We start from the raw sequence: 14,043 nt of genomic DNA, 5'->3' as shown, positions 1-14,043 counted from the left end.
GGTGCTCGAGCGCGGGACGCCTCGGATTGGTGTTTGGGAGCAGCGGGGTGGGACTCCAGCCGCTGCCGCGGGAGGTCCGGACACTGGCGGCCATAGGACTCGCCGGTAAGTGCGTGTCTGACCTCTCTGTGCCGGCATTCTCAGGCGCTTCCGGGTTGGACTGGACTGTCCCCATGGGAGCCTGGCTGGCTGTGGAGGGAGTGAAGCCGGCCCGTCTGGAGGCTGAGAAGTCGGGGTCGAGGGTCTCTAGACTCAAATAGGGCTGAGGATGCTCTGGGGCGGACTTGCTGGAGCGGGGTCGTCCCTTTGGCACTGGCGCTCCCCAGTGTCGTCTCAATGAGTGAAGCCAGGGCAGTGCCCAGAGACTGGTGGGTGGAAGCACCGCCCCCTTGACCACAAGCTCCCGCCGCTTCTCCTTCAGTCTCCTCGGGAACCTCTGCTGCTAATTACTGCTCAGGCGCTCCTAGACCAGGGTCGAGAATTTGCAGCCACTTAAGTGGCTGGGTGAGGACCTTGGACAAATCGCTCAACTTGTCTGGGTTTTCATTTGTAGAATAAGAAGTGTTTACTAGATCTCTTAGTCTCTCATTAGCTTTAAAATCTAAGATTTTGTGACTGTACCGTTCTTTGAGCTTTTACAACATAAAGGTGATACCTGATGGAAGTAGGCAGACTCCACAGAACATTGCAGGTTGATGCAAAACTCTGATTTCATTTAGTTCGTTACTGTTTTCATTATCATTTATCGTTTTAAATGGACTAGAACTGGCAATTCAGGTTTAATTGGCAAACCACAGTTAATATGTTAATGAAGCCACTTAAATACAAACTTGAAGAATGTCAATATTTGATCACGTTGAATCTGAATTAGTAAATTCAGGTCAACAAACACTTCCAGAGTATTTCCGAGAATATATTTAAAATGTAGGTGAATTTGTTAGAGAGAATAGGCAACACTTACACCTGCAGTTAATTTGCATTTTCTGAGTTTGCAGGAGAAATTGGAAACTGAGACGGTTAGAATGGCTTCCCATTGTGTGGTTGAGTTTCTGGAGGCATGGAAATCTCATTTGTAAAGCTGAGGAGAAGTTTCAGTAGGTTTCCAATATGCTTCAGCTTCAGAAGTCTGAAGAATTTAGTAGTACTGAATATTGAGTGGGCATTTGCACCAATAAGAATCTAGGAGTCCCCTGAGATAAACAGTTCATACTTTAGATGTAGAAAGTGGCCCCAGATTCAGCCCATCTCTAGTTCAGTCTTCATCTTCAGACTCCAAACTGAAAGGAGGGCACCGATGGCACAGAGGCGCACGTAACAGAAGGACATGTTGAGAAAATGAAGGGAGCAGTTTGATGACCACCATCCTTGAATAAGGGAGGAGAAAACGTGCATGTCTGCAGCAGCATTTGTGGCACTTGGGAAGGCAGCTCTCAAACAGACAGCTCTAGGTCCGGGTATGTTTTAGTGTGAAGCACAAAGGTAGTAGTAACAGAACTTTATGCTATTCATTGAATCAGTGGCCAAGTTCTCGAGTGAGGTTGCCACACTTTCTGTAAAGAGCCCGAATGTGTAATTATTGAAATGAACTGGTTTCGATGACAAACCAGTTAGAATGGCAAATTATTATATACTATGGTATTTTTTAAAATTATACATAGCGGGTTTTTTAAAGCAAAGTTAAGATATGAGGACATTGCAGAATGTGGTTTTGTATGACACCTAGTAAATGCTAAGTGAGTAAATGTCAAATCAGTACATTCATGGTAAGCTTTGCTTTATTTCTAGGGGGAAGCTAACAGATTTGCATTAACATTAAAACTGTATTCATATCTGGATTTTGAATTTGGACTGTATTTTGTCTGAGCTGAGATCCTCTTTTACTCTTTTCAGGTACTAGGTGACTCTACCTTAACCGAGTTGCTCTAAGGACTAATGCCTACACTGTCTCAGCATGGCCTATCGAGGAGGAGGTGGGCACGGCCATGGTCCCTCAGCTGCTCTCTACCACGTTAGCCCTGGAAATATTTTCACGTGTAGAACTCGGACCCATAATATATGCATGGTGTCGGACTTTTTCTACCCGAATATGGGCGGCGTGGAAAGCCACATTTACCAGCTCTCTCAGTGCCTGATTGAAAGAGGACACAAAGTCATAATTGTCACCCATGCTTATGGAAATCGAAAAGGCATCCGTTACCTCACTAAAGGCCTCAAAGTCTATTACTTGCCCCTAAAAGTTATGTACAACCAATCTACAGCCACGACCCTCTTTCACAGTCTGCCATTGCTCAGGTACATATTCGTTCGGGAGAGAGTCACGATAATCCACTCACATAGTTCCTTTTCTGCCATGGCCCATGATGCTCTCTTCCACGCCAAGACAATGGGGCTCCGTACAGTCTTCACGGACCATTCCCTTTTTGGATTTGCTGATGTCAGCTCGGTGCTTACAAACAAGCTTCTAACTGTATCTCTTTGTGACACAAACCACATAATTTGTGTCTCTTATACTAGTAAGGAAAACACTGTGCTAAGAGCAGCACTGAATCCTGAAATAGTGTCCGTCATTCCTAATGCTGTAGATCCTACTGACTTCACTCCAGACCCATTTAGAAGGCATGATAGTATAATAACTATTGTTATTGTCAGCAGACTTGTTTACAGAAAAGGTAATGAAACGTTAGCTACAATTGCACTGCACAGACGTTTTCTTGTAGAAAGCTGTTGAATACTTGTATATAAGAATTGTTTGGCTTTTTATTTTGTTTTATGGTTTTATGACTACTTTGGCATTAAATATAGCAAGGGAAGGTCGAATATTGTTTTATACATTCAAAAACATTTTTGGAACAGTGGTGAATGCTGCCCCCCTTAGCCTTAGATGTTTTAATAGTTACTTAAAAATAAAACCAACCTGATGCCCTTTAACAGGTCAGGTGTTTTTAGAAGGTAAAGTAGTCCTGTGCATGTGGTAAGAAGTACAGGGCAAGCCCACCACCAACGTCTAATTGCAAAAGTAATGCCTTTTCTTTGCAGATAATTTAGAAAATTAAGGAAAGCACAAAAGTGAAAACTAAAATCAGCTGTTCCTGTACTATTCAGGGATGACTGGAGTAAATATTTTATAGCTTTCCTGCCTTTTCAGTGCATATACTCAAAATCTTTGAGCTTGTTCTGCACATTACTGTTTTGTAGCTTGCATATTTCATTTCGTCATAGCTGAGACGATTAGTAACATATTGGCAGGTAAGTGATGAAGGAGTGGCTAGCTCTGTCCCGTGTGTGATGGAGGATAAGCTATGTAACATCTCTGGGTCTCATTTTTTTCCTCTGTGTCATTTGGGCAAGAATGGGGATCTTGTGAGGGTTCAGGATGGTTTCTCTGAAGTACTGAGCCCGGTTTGTACTCTGTGAGTGTTTGCTGTCGTCGGGGAGGACTTTTTTAGTGCCTCTGCAGCTCTTTGTGGCCACTGCAGTAGAATTCGGAGAGCCTCATTTACTAAGTCTGAAACAGTTTGGTTAATTCAAACATAAATGTTCTGGATGCTCTTTGAAAACCTGTCTAGTAATCAGAATTAAACTAAGGAATCATTAAAATGATAATATATAACCTCCCCTTAAATAGTAGAATTCAACTCAAAATTATTATTTTTAATCTTCACCCAAAGATATGTTTATTGATTTTAGAGAGGAAGGGAGAGAGAGAAGCATCGATGTGAGAGAGAAATATCAATCGTTGCCTCCAATATGCGTCCCGATGGGGGGATGGAACCCACAAGCTAGGTATGTGCCGTGACTGGGGATAACACCTGCAACTTTTTGGTGTACGGGACGATGCTCCAACCACCTGAGTCACCTGGCCAAGGCTAAATTCAACTCAAAATATTATTAATGTGCGCCAAATTTGCCAATAGTTTGATGTAAGCCTGCAGCCTTAAGAGTACTGGTCCACTGATTCGAACTGCATCATCTTTCCTACACAGTTACCTTCACAAAGCGTCATTTACATTTGCCAATTTGGTCTTTTTAAATGCAGTGGGAACCTAAAGCCATATGAAGTAGCGTGCTTCCAGATTTTCATTTGTGTTTGATTTTATACAGTGGTTTAGGATACCCTCTAACTGATGGGCTTTTTTTCTGTGACTTTATTGAATTCTTCAAAGGGTTCAGCTTAGTTTCAGAGAAAGTCATTTTGCCAGTTTCTGTGCTTTTTAATTAAATTACCCAACATAGTAACAAGCGCAACTGCTATCAAACAGATTTGTAGACAACACAGCTGATTCTTGGTAAGTGTGAAGCGAAGCAGCGGGATCGGAAGTGCAGCCGTCCGTGCACTAGCAAGTGGCCCCAGATCTGCTTTAGGAGAGCTGTGGGTGATCAGGCTCTTATGCAGAGGTTGGTGAGAAAAGTGTTACTGAACTGTGTTTTGTGAGGTGAAAGCAATGACATGCCGTCATTCTCTAATCAAAAAGGTGTAACGGACCAGCATTCTGTATTCTGAATCCCTCGGGATATTGCTGATGTGTTTGTTGTAGCTAAGAAAATGTGTTTAAAATGTTTTTTAATCAATTGGCATACCTTTGTGGGATAGCTGGCTAAGCAAGTATGATGCATGCATGGTCAAGGATCAGAGCGAAATTATCTATGTACAACAATTGAACATGTTACCTGTACCTCACTAATTATGGTATCTTAACCAGCTGAACTAGCCTCCAGCAGATTGAAGGTACAGCCTTTCTCGTTCTCAATTCCATAATTTAACCAATACTGAACCTTCTCCATATGCCAGGCATCATGCAAAAAATAACAGTCTGAGAAGGAATGGCCACATCTGTAGCCTCAAAGTGAGTAGTTGTATTAATGGTCTGTTGATAATTAACAAATTAATTTCCTTATGTGTTCCTTCGGACCAGATATCAAAGGCCCACTGGAATGTATTGAGTAAGGGATAGGGTAAATCAAAATTCTTATCACCCAGTTTTCCTGGATGGCTTCTTTCCTTGAGCCCCTTTTTTGTGCAGTTAGGGTTTCACAGTGCTCCCAGGAACGTGCAGGCGCGCCCCACTTCTTGGGGTCGTGGTAATGCCAACTTACATTTGTGCCCTGCAGTTGATAAAGCCCGTGCACGGCTCACTGCTGCACTTGACTCTCGCAACAACTGTAGGGCACGTGTTATCCGTTGACAAAGAAACTGAGTCTCAGGGAGGGTAAGTAATTGCTCAGTTTACACAGTAACAGAGGATGACAAGCATGAGTTCAGCTCTTCCTGAGGAAAGGTCTCCTGTTCCTCCACCCCCGGCCCAGCCACCATTGTCTTAGTTATAGATTCAGAAGATTCTTGAAAATATTGTTAGGCTTAACTTTAAAAACAGTACAAATCAGGAATTTTCCTTGTCCGTTTTGGGTGACCATAGAGAGTGGAAGTCTTTTTGCATGTTCCATTGTGTTAGAGTCTTCTTACGGGCACTAGAACATTTTTATTGTGGGGGAAAACCCTTTATTTTTAGAATAATTCCATAGATAATTGACAAAATCAATTCCATTTTGTATAAGGTACCTGTCAGGATTCAATGACATACTGTATTTAAAGTATATTGCCTGGCATAGTAAGCGCTAGGAAATGTTAGCTATTATCAGCAATTATGATTATTGCTCTATATGTTTGCATTTGAAGAATGGGTTCTTAACCTTTGTATTATAAGGGAGGGAGGGGAAAGAAAATGAAAGTTATGGGATGATAAATGTTAAAAGTCATTAAGCCTTTTATCCAATTGATAGATTTGGTAATGGACTTGAAAAAAAGGTAAGATTTTAATGAGAAGCCTTCATAATTCAGAAAAGACGCATGTGAATTTATGTTTGCTAGTGCAATCATTTTGAAAATACAAGCAGAGTTCACTTAAATCCTATTTTCAATTATTAAATAAAAACGACCTGTATATATTCTATCTCCCACCATCTTTTTTATAATTGATCTGCCTATACTTGGGTAGATTTTTAGTGCGATTCTCGTGTGTGTGTGTGTGTGTGTGTGTGTGTGTATTTCTCAATAAACTAACTGGGTTGTTTTGCCTTTTTACTTTATAGTTTGTAATTGTTAATTAGTTAACTTCTCAGTAGTGTCAACATTACTTTGGATAGCCACATTCAGACTAGTACGACATGATTTACTGCTTCACATTACCTGAGGTGGTATTTACATACTATAAGAAAAGTGTTTCATTAGAAAAAAAGGAACAAAGATGCACTCTTCTCTTCTGTGGAACGTAATGGTCGGGCTGATGGTCCTGTCGCCCTCATTTACTCTCCTGCAGGGAAGTGGGCTATAGCGGGCTGGATGGACATGGTATTTTGCTGATACCATAGTGTTCACTGCAGAATCCTCTGTATAAATTGCATTCTGTGCAAAGTGGAGATGGCACATATACTTTGTTGCTCAGCCCTTTCCTGTGGCAGGAAGTGGAATCATAGGGTAAAGTAGAACTTTATAACTGAAACAGACCTTGTACTCTAGGTACACGGATCTCAATATCTTTTATCAGCAAATTCCCATGAAAAAGAGCTTGACTGTTAAAATGCCAGAACAAGATCTAGATTTCCAGTCAGCTGTCCTGCTCTGTAGAAAACTTTAACTCAAATGCTAGCTACCTCAAATACCTTTTCTAGAAGTGGCCAACGTGTAAACACAAGTGAAAAACTTAAAGAACATTGTGCTAAAATGAAACAGAATAGTACACATATTGGGTATCTGGAAGGTAACAGTGGACGGCTGAGTGTGTACCTTCAAGAACTGCAATGCTTGGAGGGCCCCTGGCAGTTTGTGAACTATCCTCTCCCAGGAAAGGTTTCAGAGGATTCATTTCTCTACTAGCAGGACATAGCTAATACTTTTCAAAGTGAGTGTGGAATCTCAGCTCTGATGATTTTTTTAAAGTTTAAATATAAATATCTCCAACAGTTAACTTTATTTTCTATTTACAGGTACCGACTTGCTGAGTGGTATAATACCTGAACTCTGTCAGAAATATCAAGATTTAAATTTCATCATTGGGGGAGAGGGACCAAAGAGAATAATTTTGGAAGAAGTACGGGAAAGATACCAGCTACATGACAGGTATTGATGGATTCCATATCGTCTTGGGTGAGAAAATATCAATTACCTAAATTCGGGTTTTGCTACGTGCCTACATTAAGTGGGCTGCTTCCCCCACATATATTTGTTGTAGAAATGTAATGCAAGGCCCATTTTTAAAAATTTATATAAAATCGCAAACCCTAGCTAAAGAATTCATAATTTTACTTTTCTCGTTAGCCCACTGTCGCTTGACTTTATGGGGCAGTGATTGGAGGCACTCTGGACGGTACAAAAGCCCAGCTACTTTGATTGGAAGTGTTTGTAGATTTTGAAACCACACTGAGTTGTGATTTAAATAGCATGGCCCAAATGATGCTAGTTCCTCTGCACATACAGATTTGAACATTTCTCTTCCTCAGTAACTTAGATAACATGCAAGGGTTGTGCCTGTCAGTTTAAAGGGGGCTTTCTCCTATTTAGAAACGACTCTAACAAATAATTTAAAGTGTATTAAAGTGTATTAATGTTTTCATTAAATGCAAACTCATTTTGGAAACGATGCAATTTGATATGTGGTAAAAGTTAGAACTATGTTAGCTGTATGAGTTTTAACCAAACAGCTTATTAATAAGACTGTTTCTTTTAGGTCAGAATTTGGCAATATTAATCTTTTGAGGAGAAAAGCATTAGAACCAGTAAGAATCTAAGTGCAGCGTCCGGCAGAAGTAAGGCCTGCTTGAGTGTGGTTGGTAGGGTCATAACATGCGTGTGATCATTTACAGTTTTAATTGCACATTTCAGCTAAAATGTCATATGGTGTGATATTTGACATATGTGTGATATTGTCAGGGTATAGAATTACATGCTTATGGTTTTGTAATAAAAGAATTTATAATTTAAAAAAAGCTGTTATTTGTGCCGGACCCTGTATAATATGAATAGCATACTTGGCTTATGAATTATATTTCTTTTGTAGTGTGATTTTCACTGTCCTCTTTCTTCTCTCATTTCAAAAATCAGAGTGCGCCTCTTGGGAGCCTTAGAACACAAGGACGTTAGAAATGTCTTAGTTCAAGGACATATTTTTCTTAATACTTCCCTTACTGAAGCATTCTGCATGGCAATTGTGGAAGCAGCCAGTTGTGGTTTACAGGTAAAAAGCTTTGAGGGCTTACATTGTTGGGGTTTCTGTACATGCATTTTGAAAGCTAATCAGACATATTCTGTAGTAATTTTTTTAAGTTGGTTTTGCTTATTTTCCTGAGACATGAATTACACTAGATTGTATGTTCTTTTTCTTTTTTTCCCCCTTTTTAAGGTTGTAAGTACCAGGGTTGGTGGAATTCCTGAAGTACTTCCAGAAAATCTGATTATTTTATGCGAGCCTTCTGTAAAATCTTTGTGTGAGGGATTGGAAAAAGCTATTTCCCAACTGAAGTCCGGAGCACTGCCGGCTCCAGAAAAAATCCATAACATAGTAAAGACTTTCTACACCTGGAGGAATGTTGCGGAGAGAACCGAAAAAGTATGTCACCTGCCGAGAAAAGGGTATTTGAAGATTGTGTCTGAATTCCTGATGTTTCATGCACACGTTGGCTTTTTCTTATACATGCGTATCATTTCTGTTCTATTGCTTAAGTTAATGAAGTCTCTTCCAAATGAAAAGAAGTGAATGGTGTGCTTTTGGTATGTGCTAGACCTTACCTTTCCCGTCAAATCATTGCATTTGACACCTGAAAGTAGCAGTAATGCAGTCTACCCCTTTCAGTAAACTGGCCATAAAGAAGTCACTGAATTTTCCAGAAGTCACAGCTATTAGAGGCAGAACTAATATTCAGCCTACTGTGAGACATTTTCTTGAGGCCGTTTATAATTCTGAAGTGTGTAGGTCTATTAGAAAATGCATGGTTTTTCTTTAGTCTGATTGCAGCAACTTTATAACTTGCAGATATTTAATTCAGCCTATTTCCTAAAACTCCTGTGCCACCTCTGCTAACTACTGTGATTTTCTCCAGGAAAAGGATTTGTGCATCTTTGGGCTGATTGAGAACATAATAAGTTAGAATTCAAAATGCATATGACAAATGTCGGAAGTTTGACCACAGATAAAAAGCACTAGAGAATTTCCGAAAGGACAGGTACAGGGCATAGATGAATACCCCCAGGTGGGAGAGTATGAGTGTGGGAAATGCTTCTTGGTTTCAAGTTAGAGACTTCATTTATTCTGCTCAGTTTTGTCCTTTGTTTAATCTCATTACTTCATCTGCTTCATGCCTCTTACCACCTGGTAACACACTGAATGGAAACACTCGACTTCTTAGTATATAGAAATTTTGAACCAGAAGGTCAGTTAGTTGGAAGCATGAAGTTTAGACTCTGCTTTATGCTCTCACTGTAGGCAGTGGAGCAGCTAGCTAGTTTCCAGCCAGAAATAGAGAGAAAGATGCAGTAGTTTAGTGAGCAGAATAGCTCTTTACTGGAAGGCTCTCTGACTTGGTTTCAATTCTCAATTCCCATACATAAGATGAACTCATATTTGAATATAAGTGCAGAGAAACTCTTTTATCTCTTGTCTATTGAAGTAGGAGATATTTGAGTTAAGAGCTTTGACTGAAATGTCTCTGAGACACTCACCTTCTAGAAGTTTTGCAGTATCTCTACTCATATGAAATAACTACCCTTTTCCTTCGGAAGTTGGAATGTAGCACTGATTACCTGCTGGGAGTACGTGTCAGAATCACCTAGGAAGCCTTTTTAGGAGCTGTTCATTCCATCTTCCTGTCCTCCTGCCCTCCCCCCAACCACTCCCTAGGTTCTAATATGACCCTTATTAGAACGGTTGGCAGGGTTGTTTGGTTAGACAGGTTTTTTTTGTTCGTTGTTTTTTTTTTTTTAGTGCTGCTCTATCTGCTTGATAAGCATAGCTCTGGAAGTTGTTCTTTCACCTTCTTGACTGGCGTCACGTGAACCTTGGAAGTCTGAGCTACTGTAGATACGAAGTTCGGGTCAAAGAACTCTGGTGACAATATGTCAGCATATGTTACAGGAGCGAATTAGGATTTTTTTTCACCGCAAATTTTCATTTAGCTTTGCTTAAAGTAATAGTAAAACATCTGCATTTTTCCCTGTTTTATACTCCATGGTAATTTATAGTATCCATTTCAGAAAAAAGTTAACCCTTGTCCTGTAATGGGTTGTCACACCTATCATTCTCTTCCCAGCAGTAAATGACTTTGTCACTTAAGATCACAAATTAATGGACCTAGAAATAAAGGTGGACACACAGGTCAGTTTGCAGTGGCTCTTTTAGTTCTGCCTGCTCCGCACAGGACATTTTGATTCTTTTCAACGCTCCGGCCTTAGTGTAACAGTGCTTTTTAGAAAATCGAACAATTGTCATTCACCAGCCTCAGCATAATTCTCAACATAATCCTGATTAAAAAGTTTCCAAATGTACTGGAAGAGCTCGATGAAAATATCCTGTATCTTTCAAAGGCCGTTGGCCTGCAAAATTTGTACGGCACCTGGCAACTTTGTTGAGTTCACAAAGAGATTGTTTACAGATCTGATACATGAGACGGGCACCTGTAATGCTCAAGTGCGATTGGAAAATCAGTGCTGGCCCATGTGATGTGTTCCCAATAAGTATGTTTTCAGATCTTTGTTTTTTCAAACTATTTGTGAGTTTAGTGCTTATTATGAGTGCTTTGAAAAGCAAGCCACCGACTACCAATTCTCTGCAATAAACTTTGTTTTCTTTGCCAGTGTTTGACCTATACCATGTACCAAGATTTCCCCATCTCTTTGCCCTTGCTTTTGTGTGGAACCCATGAAACATTTCTGTGTGTTCTCACCATCTGTGCTCAGCGGCCCGGCCTCATGTGGCTGTGGAAAAGAAGAGCTGCTCTGTACCCAGAAAGAAACACACTAGATTGTCACTGATTCTGGTTGATGTCTACCAGACAGCAGGGAAAGCTTTTCAGCCGAGCCAAGGAATCGTAGAAGGCCAGCCCTGCTTTGGGGAGTCACTGCTGACTTAAATGTGGTCTCCAGAGAGGTGACCTGAAGAGCGGTTCCAGGTCTTTAGAATTCTCATAGTTGGCTTAAAATTCATGGTGATTCCCCTAGGAGACAGGAGCCGTGGCATGTTCGTCTTGGGATCCCATGGCGTCTAGCCCGGTATTTTGTCCGGAATAAGCACTCCGTGAATGTTGAATCAGAAGGCAATCATTTCTGTAATGAATGTCATTAACTACATAATTCCTGTAACAACAACAATGAAATGCAAGCGACTTCTGTTTACATCTCTAAAACATTCCTGATCGTTCTTTATTGCGGATCAGAGTGCTCATTCTCCGCCTCTCTCCCACCAGGTGTACAACCGCGTGGCAGGAGAAACTGTGTTACCCATGGACAAACGGCTGGACAGACTCGTCTCTCACTGTGGCCCAGTCACAGGCTGCATTTTTGCTTTGTTGGCTGTGTTTAACTTTCTCTTTCTCACTTTCCTGAGATGGATGACACCAGATTCTGTCATTGATGTTGCCATAGATGCCACAGGGCCAAAGGGGGCCTGGACTCATCAATATCCTTATAGTAGAAAACGGGGCAGGAATAACGAGATGCCTAAAACCAGGTAGAAGAAAGCCTGGATCGGAAGATTTTGAATACTTACAATAGTTCTGATAACACTATTGAAAAGAACCTTGCTTTTGTCCTTTTTTAAAGTTAATTTAGTAAGTTATGCTACCTCTCTATCATTCAATGTTTTACTTTGAGGAAAGAGAACTTATGCAATTCCTGAGTGTAGAAACTCCTTGCACTTATTTAATATTTAGGAGAGAACCTATTTATGCCACTCAGGTATGAAATTTTTCAGACTACTGAAATCCCTCTAGCAAAGCCGTTTTCACATATTTTGGGAGCTTTGGGTGCTGAAGGGCCAAATGTTTTCTGGGCATTGGTTTTTTGGGGGGGGTTTTTTTTTTGGCCAGTTTTAAATATTCTGCCATTAATTAGATATTCATGAGATGTTTACAAGTTTTCTTTAGGGAAGTACAATAACTAGGAACTATTTTAAGTCATGTCCGCGTACCTCCGTTAGGTGTTTAAGTTATGTTCTTAAACATTCGTTGGGTACACTCAGTAAGTGTTAAATATAATCAGCAGGTTTCTTGAGTATTAAGGTCTGTCATTTACCAGCATGCTTTAAGCGCCTACTTTGTGTAGAACATTGAACTCCATACTTCCTGCCATGAAGGACCAGAGAGCATTTGCTGTGCATCACTGAAATGGCTCACTTCATTGTAGTCACAGCTGATGGGAAATTGTAGAACATCCGTCATGCCAGAAATGTGCATGCTTTCAATGCCAGGAAACAGTTGCTGCCACGCTCCGGGCGCTTCTCTGACCCCCTTGCGTGTGCTCTGCTAGGTAGAACCTTCATTTTCGGTTGTGTTTAGGAAACTGCTTTTTGCTTTTTTGTTACTAGGGACCGATATCACTGTCGATGAGAGTGCAGAGAGAAACCCTCCGCATCTGTCAGTGCATAATTTAGTTCTCTGTAAATGCCTTCGTGTTCTCCACGCAGAATGTATGAGGGTGTGCCATCTCAAACTCAGCTGCTACCCTGTACCTTTGGGAGGCGTCACTTCCCTTCACTTGTGGCCTCGCTGATGCCTGATAAGTATTGTCAGTGTGCTAAAAAAGCCTTTAGCCTGGAACGTTTTCTTCAGTGAATTGAGTCTGAAAATTTTAGGACTATAAGTCTCTTTGTGGGTGGGTGTGTTGTTAACTTTAATTGTTGTTGCCTGGAGCCATGGGGTTTTAAACCCCCAATTATCTACATTGGTGTGTCTTACTGAACTCCTTCGGATAAGTGTTTGTGATAAATGACTGACATCAAAAGACTGAGGAACATGTAGGTGCACTTACATTCTGGCAGTATTGTGACTCTGTACAGGGTTTTCTTAATGACAATATTTACACAACTTTTTAAAAAGTATCTTAACATGCCTACTAACCAGTTGCCACTGATGTAAAGAAATAAACTTGTGTTTTGTACTAAAACACAGACGCAAGAGTGCAGTTTTTAAAATCTAGAACTTAGGAGTTCTTTAGTTGAAGAAAAGTGAACTGACCCAAATCACTAAATCTTATTGGGATTTTTATGCACAGAAGCTGACTTATATAAATATGGAATACACAGTGCCAATATTCATGAGAAAGCGAGAAGCTGACATTTGTTTTTATTTGGCAATTTTAAAAGGCAGACTATTTTTTCTTACATTTTTGTTTCTCGGCAGTTTTTTTTTTTTCAAAATTATTATTAAATTGTCATTTATTTTCAGTGGGCATGGGATTTAAAATTCTTCTTGCATGTAAAAGATGTAATTTTCCAATTAGAATTATTTTTTTAAGAAATGGAAGCAAATTTGCTTGTTCCAGTAAATCTTCATTTTCAAGCTTCCCAGATACGTTACTCGTAACTCTCAGTGTTGCACCGGTCAGTATATGGAAACATATTGTACTTACCACCACGTATTTGAAAGTGAACTTGCGGTGATGAGGAATTTATGGAAAATGTAGTATTTCTTTTCATGTTACAAAAGTAGCACATGTAAAACTGATTTATGAAAACATGCTACATGTCCTATAAAAATAAAGACCAAAATGACATTTTGACTATTTTCTGAGTTTGTCTTTTTTTTAGTACCGGTATTTTATTTAGTAGTTGAATAGCACTGCCCGCCCCCTCCCTCCCATGCTTTCTATTTTTAAAAATGTTTGTTGAATTTATTGGGGTGAAGTTGGTTAATAAAATTACAGAGGTTTTAGGCATACGATTCTATAATACATCATCTTTTCAGTGCAATTTGACGGGTTGCTCAGTCTCTTAGTAAAACAGGAAATATCCTTCTGATGATGAATTACTCTGTCATCTTTTCTTTCTGGAATACATTCTCTCT

The 14,043-nt window shown here is 40.1% G+C and overlaps 1 protein-coding gene across 2 annotated transcripts; it reads left to right on the top strand.

Annotated features, from left to right (window-relative positions):
- Positions 1-66: 66 nt before the first annotated feature.
- On the top strand, positions 67-13,767 carry PIGA (phosphatidylinositol glycan anchor biosynthesis class A). Of its 2 annotated transcripts, none has more exons than XM_053917568.1 (6): positions 67-105; positions 1,891-2,669; positions 6,982-7,114; positions 8,096-8,228; positions 8,394-8,600; positions 11,449-13,767. In XM_053917568.1, the coding sequence occupies exons 2-6, from the start codon at positions 1,952-1,954 to the stop codon at positions 11,713-11,715; spliced, it is 1,458 nt and encodes a 485-aa protein (XP_053773543.1). In that variant the 5' UTR covers positions 67-105; positions 1,891-1,951; the 3' UTR covers positions 11,716-13,767. The 2 variants fall into 2 exon arrangements, with proteins under 2 accessions (XP_053773543.1, XP_053773542.1); XM_053917567.1 differs by lacking the exon at positions 67-105 and adding an exon at positions 222-368.
- The last annotated feature ends 276 nt before the right edge of the window (positions 13,768-14,043 follow it).

The sequence above is a fragment of the Desmodus rotundus genome, chromosome X (assembly GCF_022682495.2).
Source record: "Desmodus rotundus isolate HL8 chromosome X, HLdesRot8A.1, whole genome shotgun sequence".
In the NCBI taxonomy this organism is placed as follows: Eukaryota; Metazoa; Chordata; class Mammalia; order Chiroptera; family Phyllostomidae; genus Desmodus; species Desmodus rotundus.
Note: the sequence above shows the minus strand (reverse complement) of the source record. Positions and strands in the feature narration are given on the sequence as shown.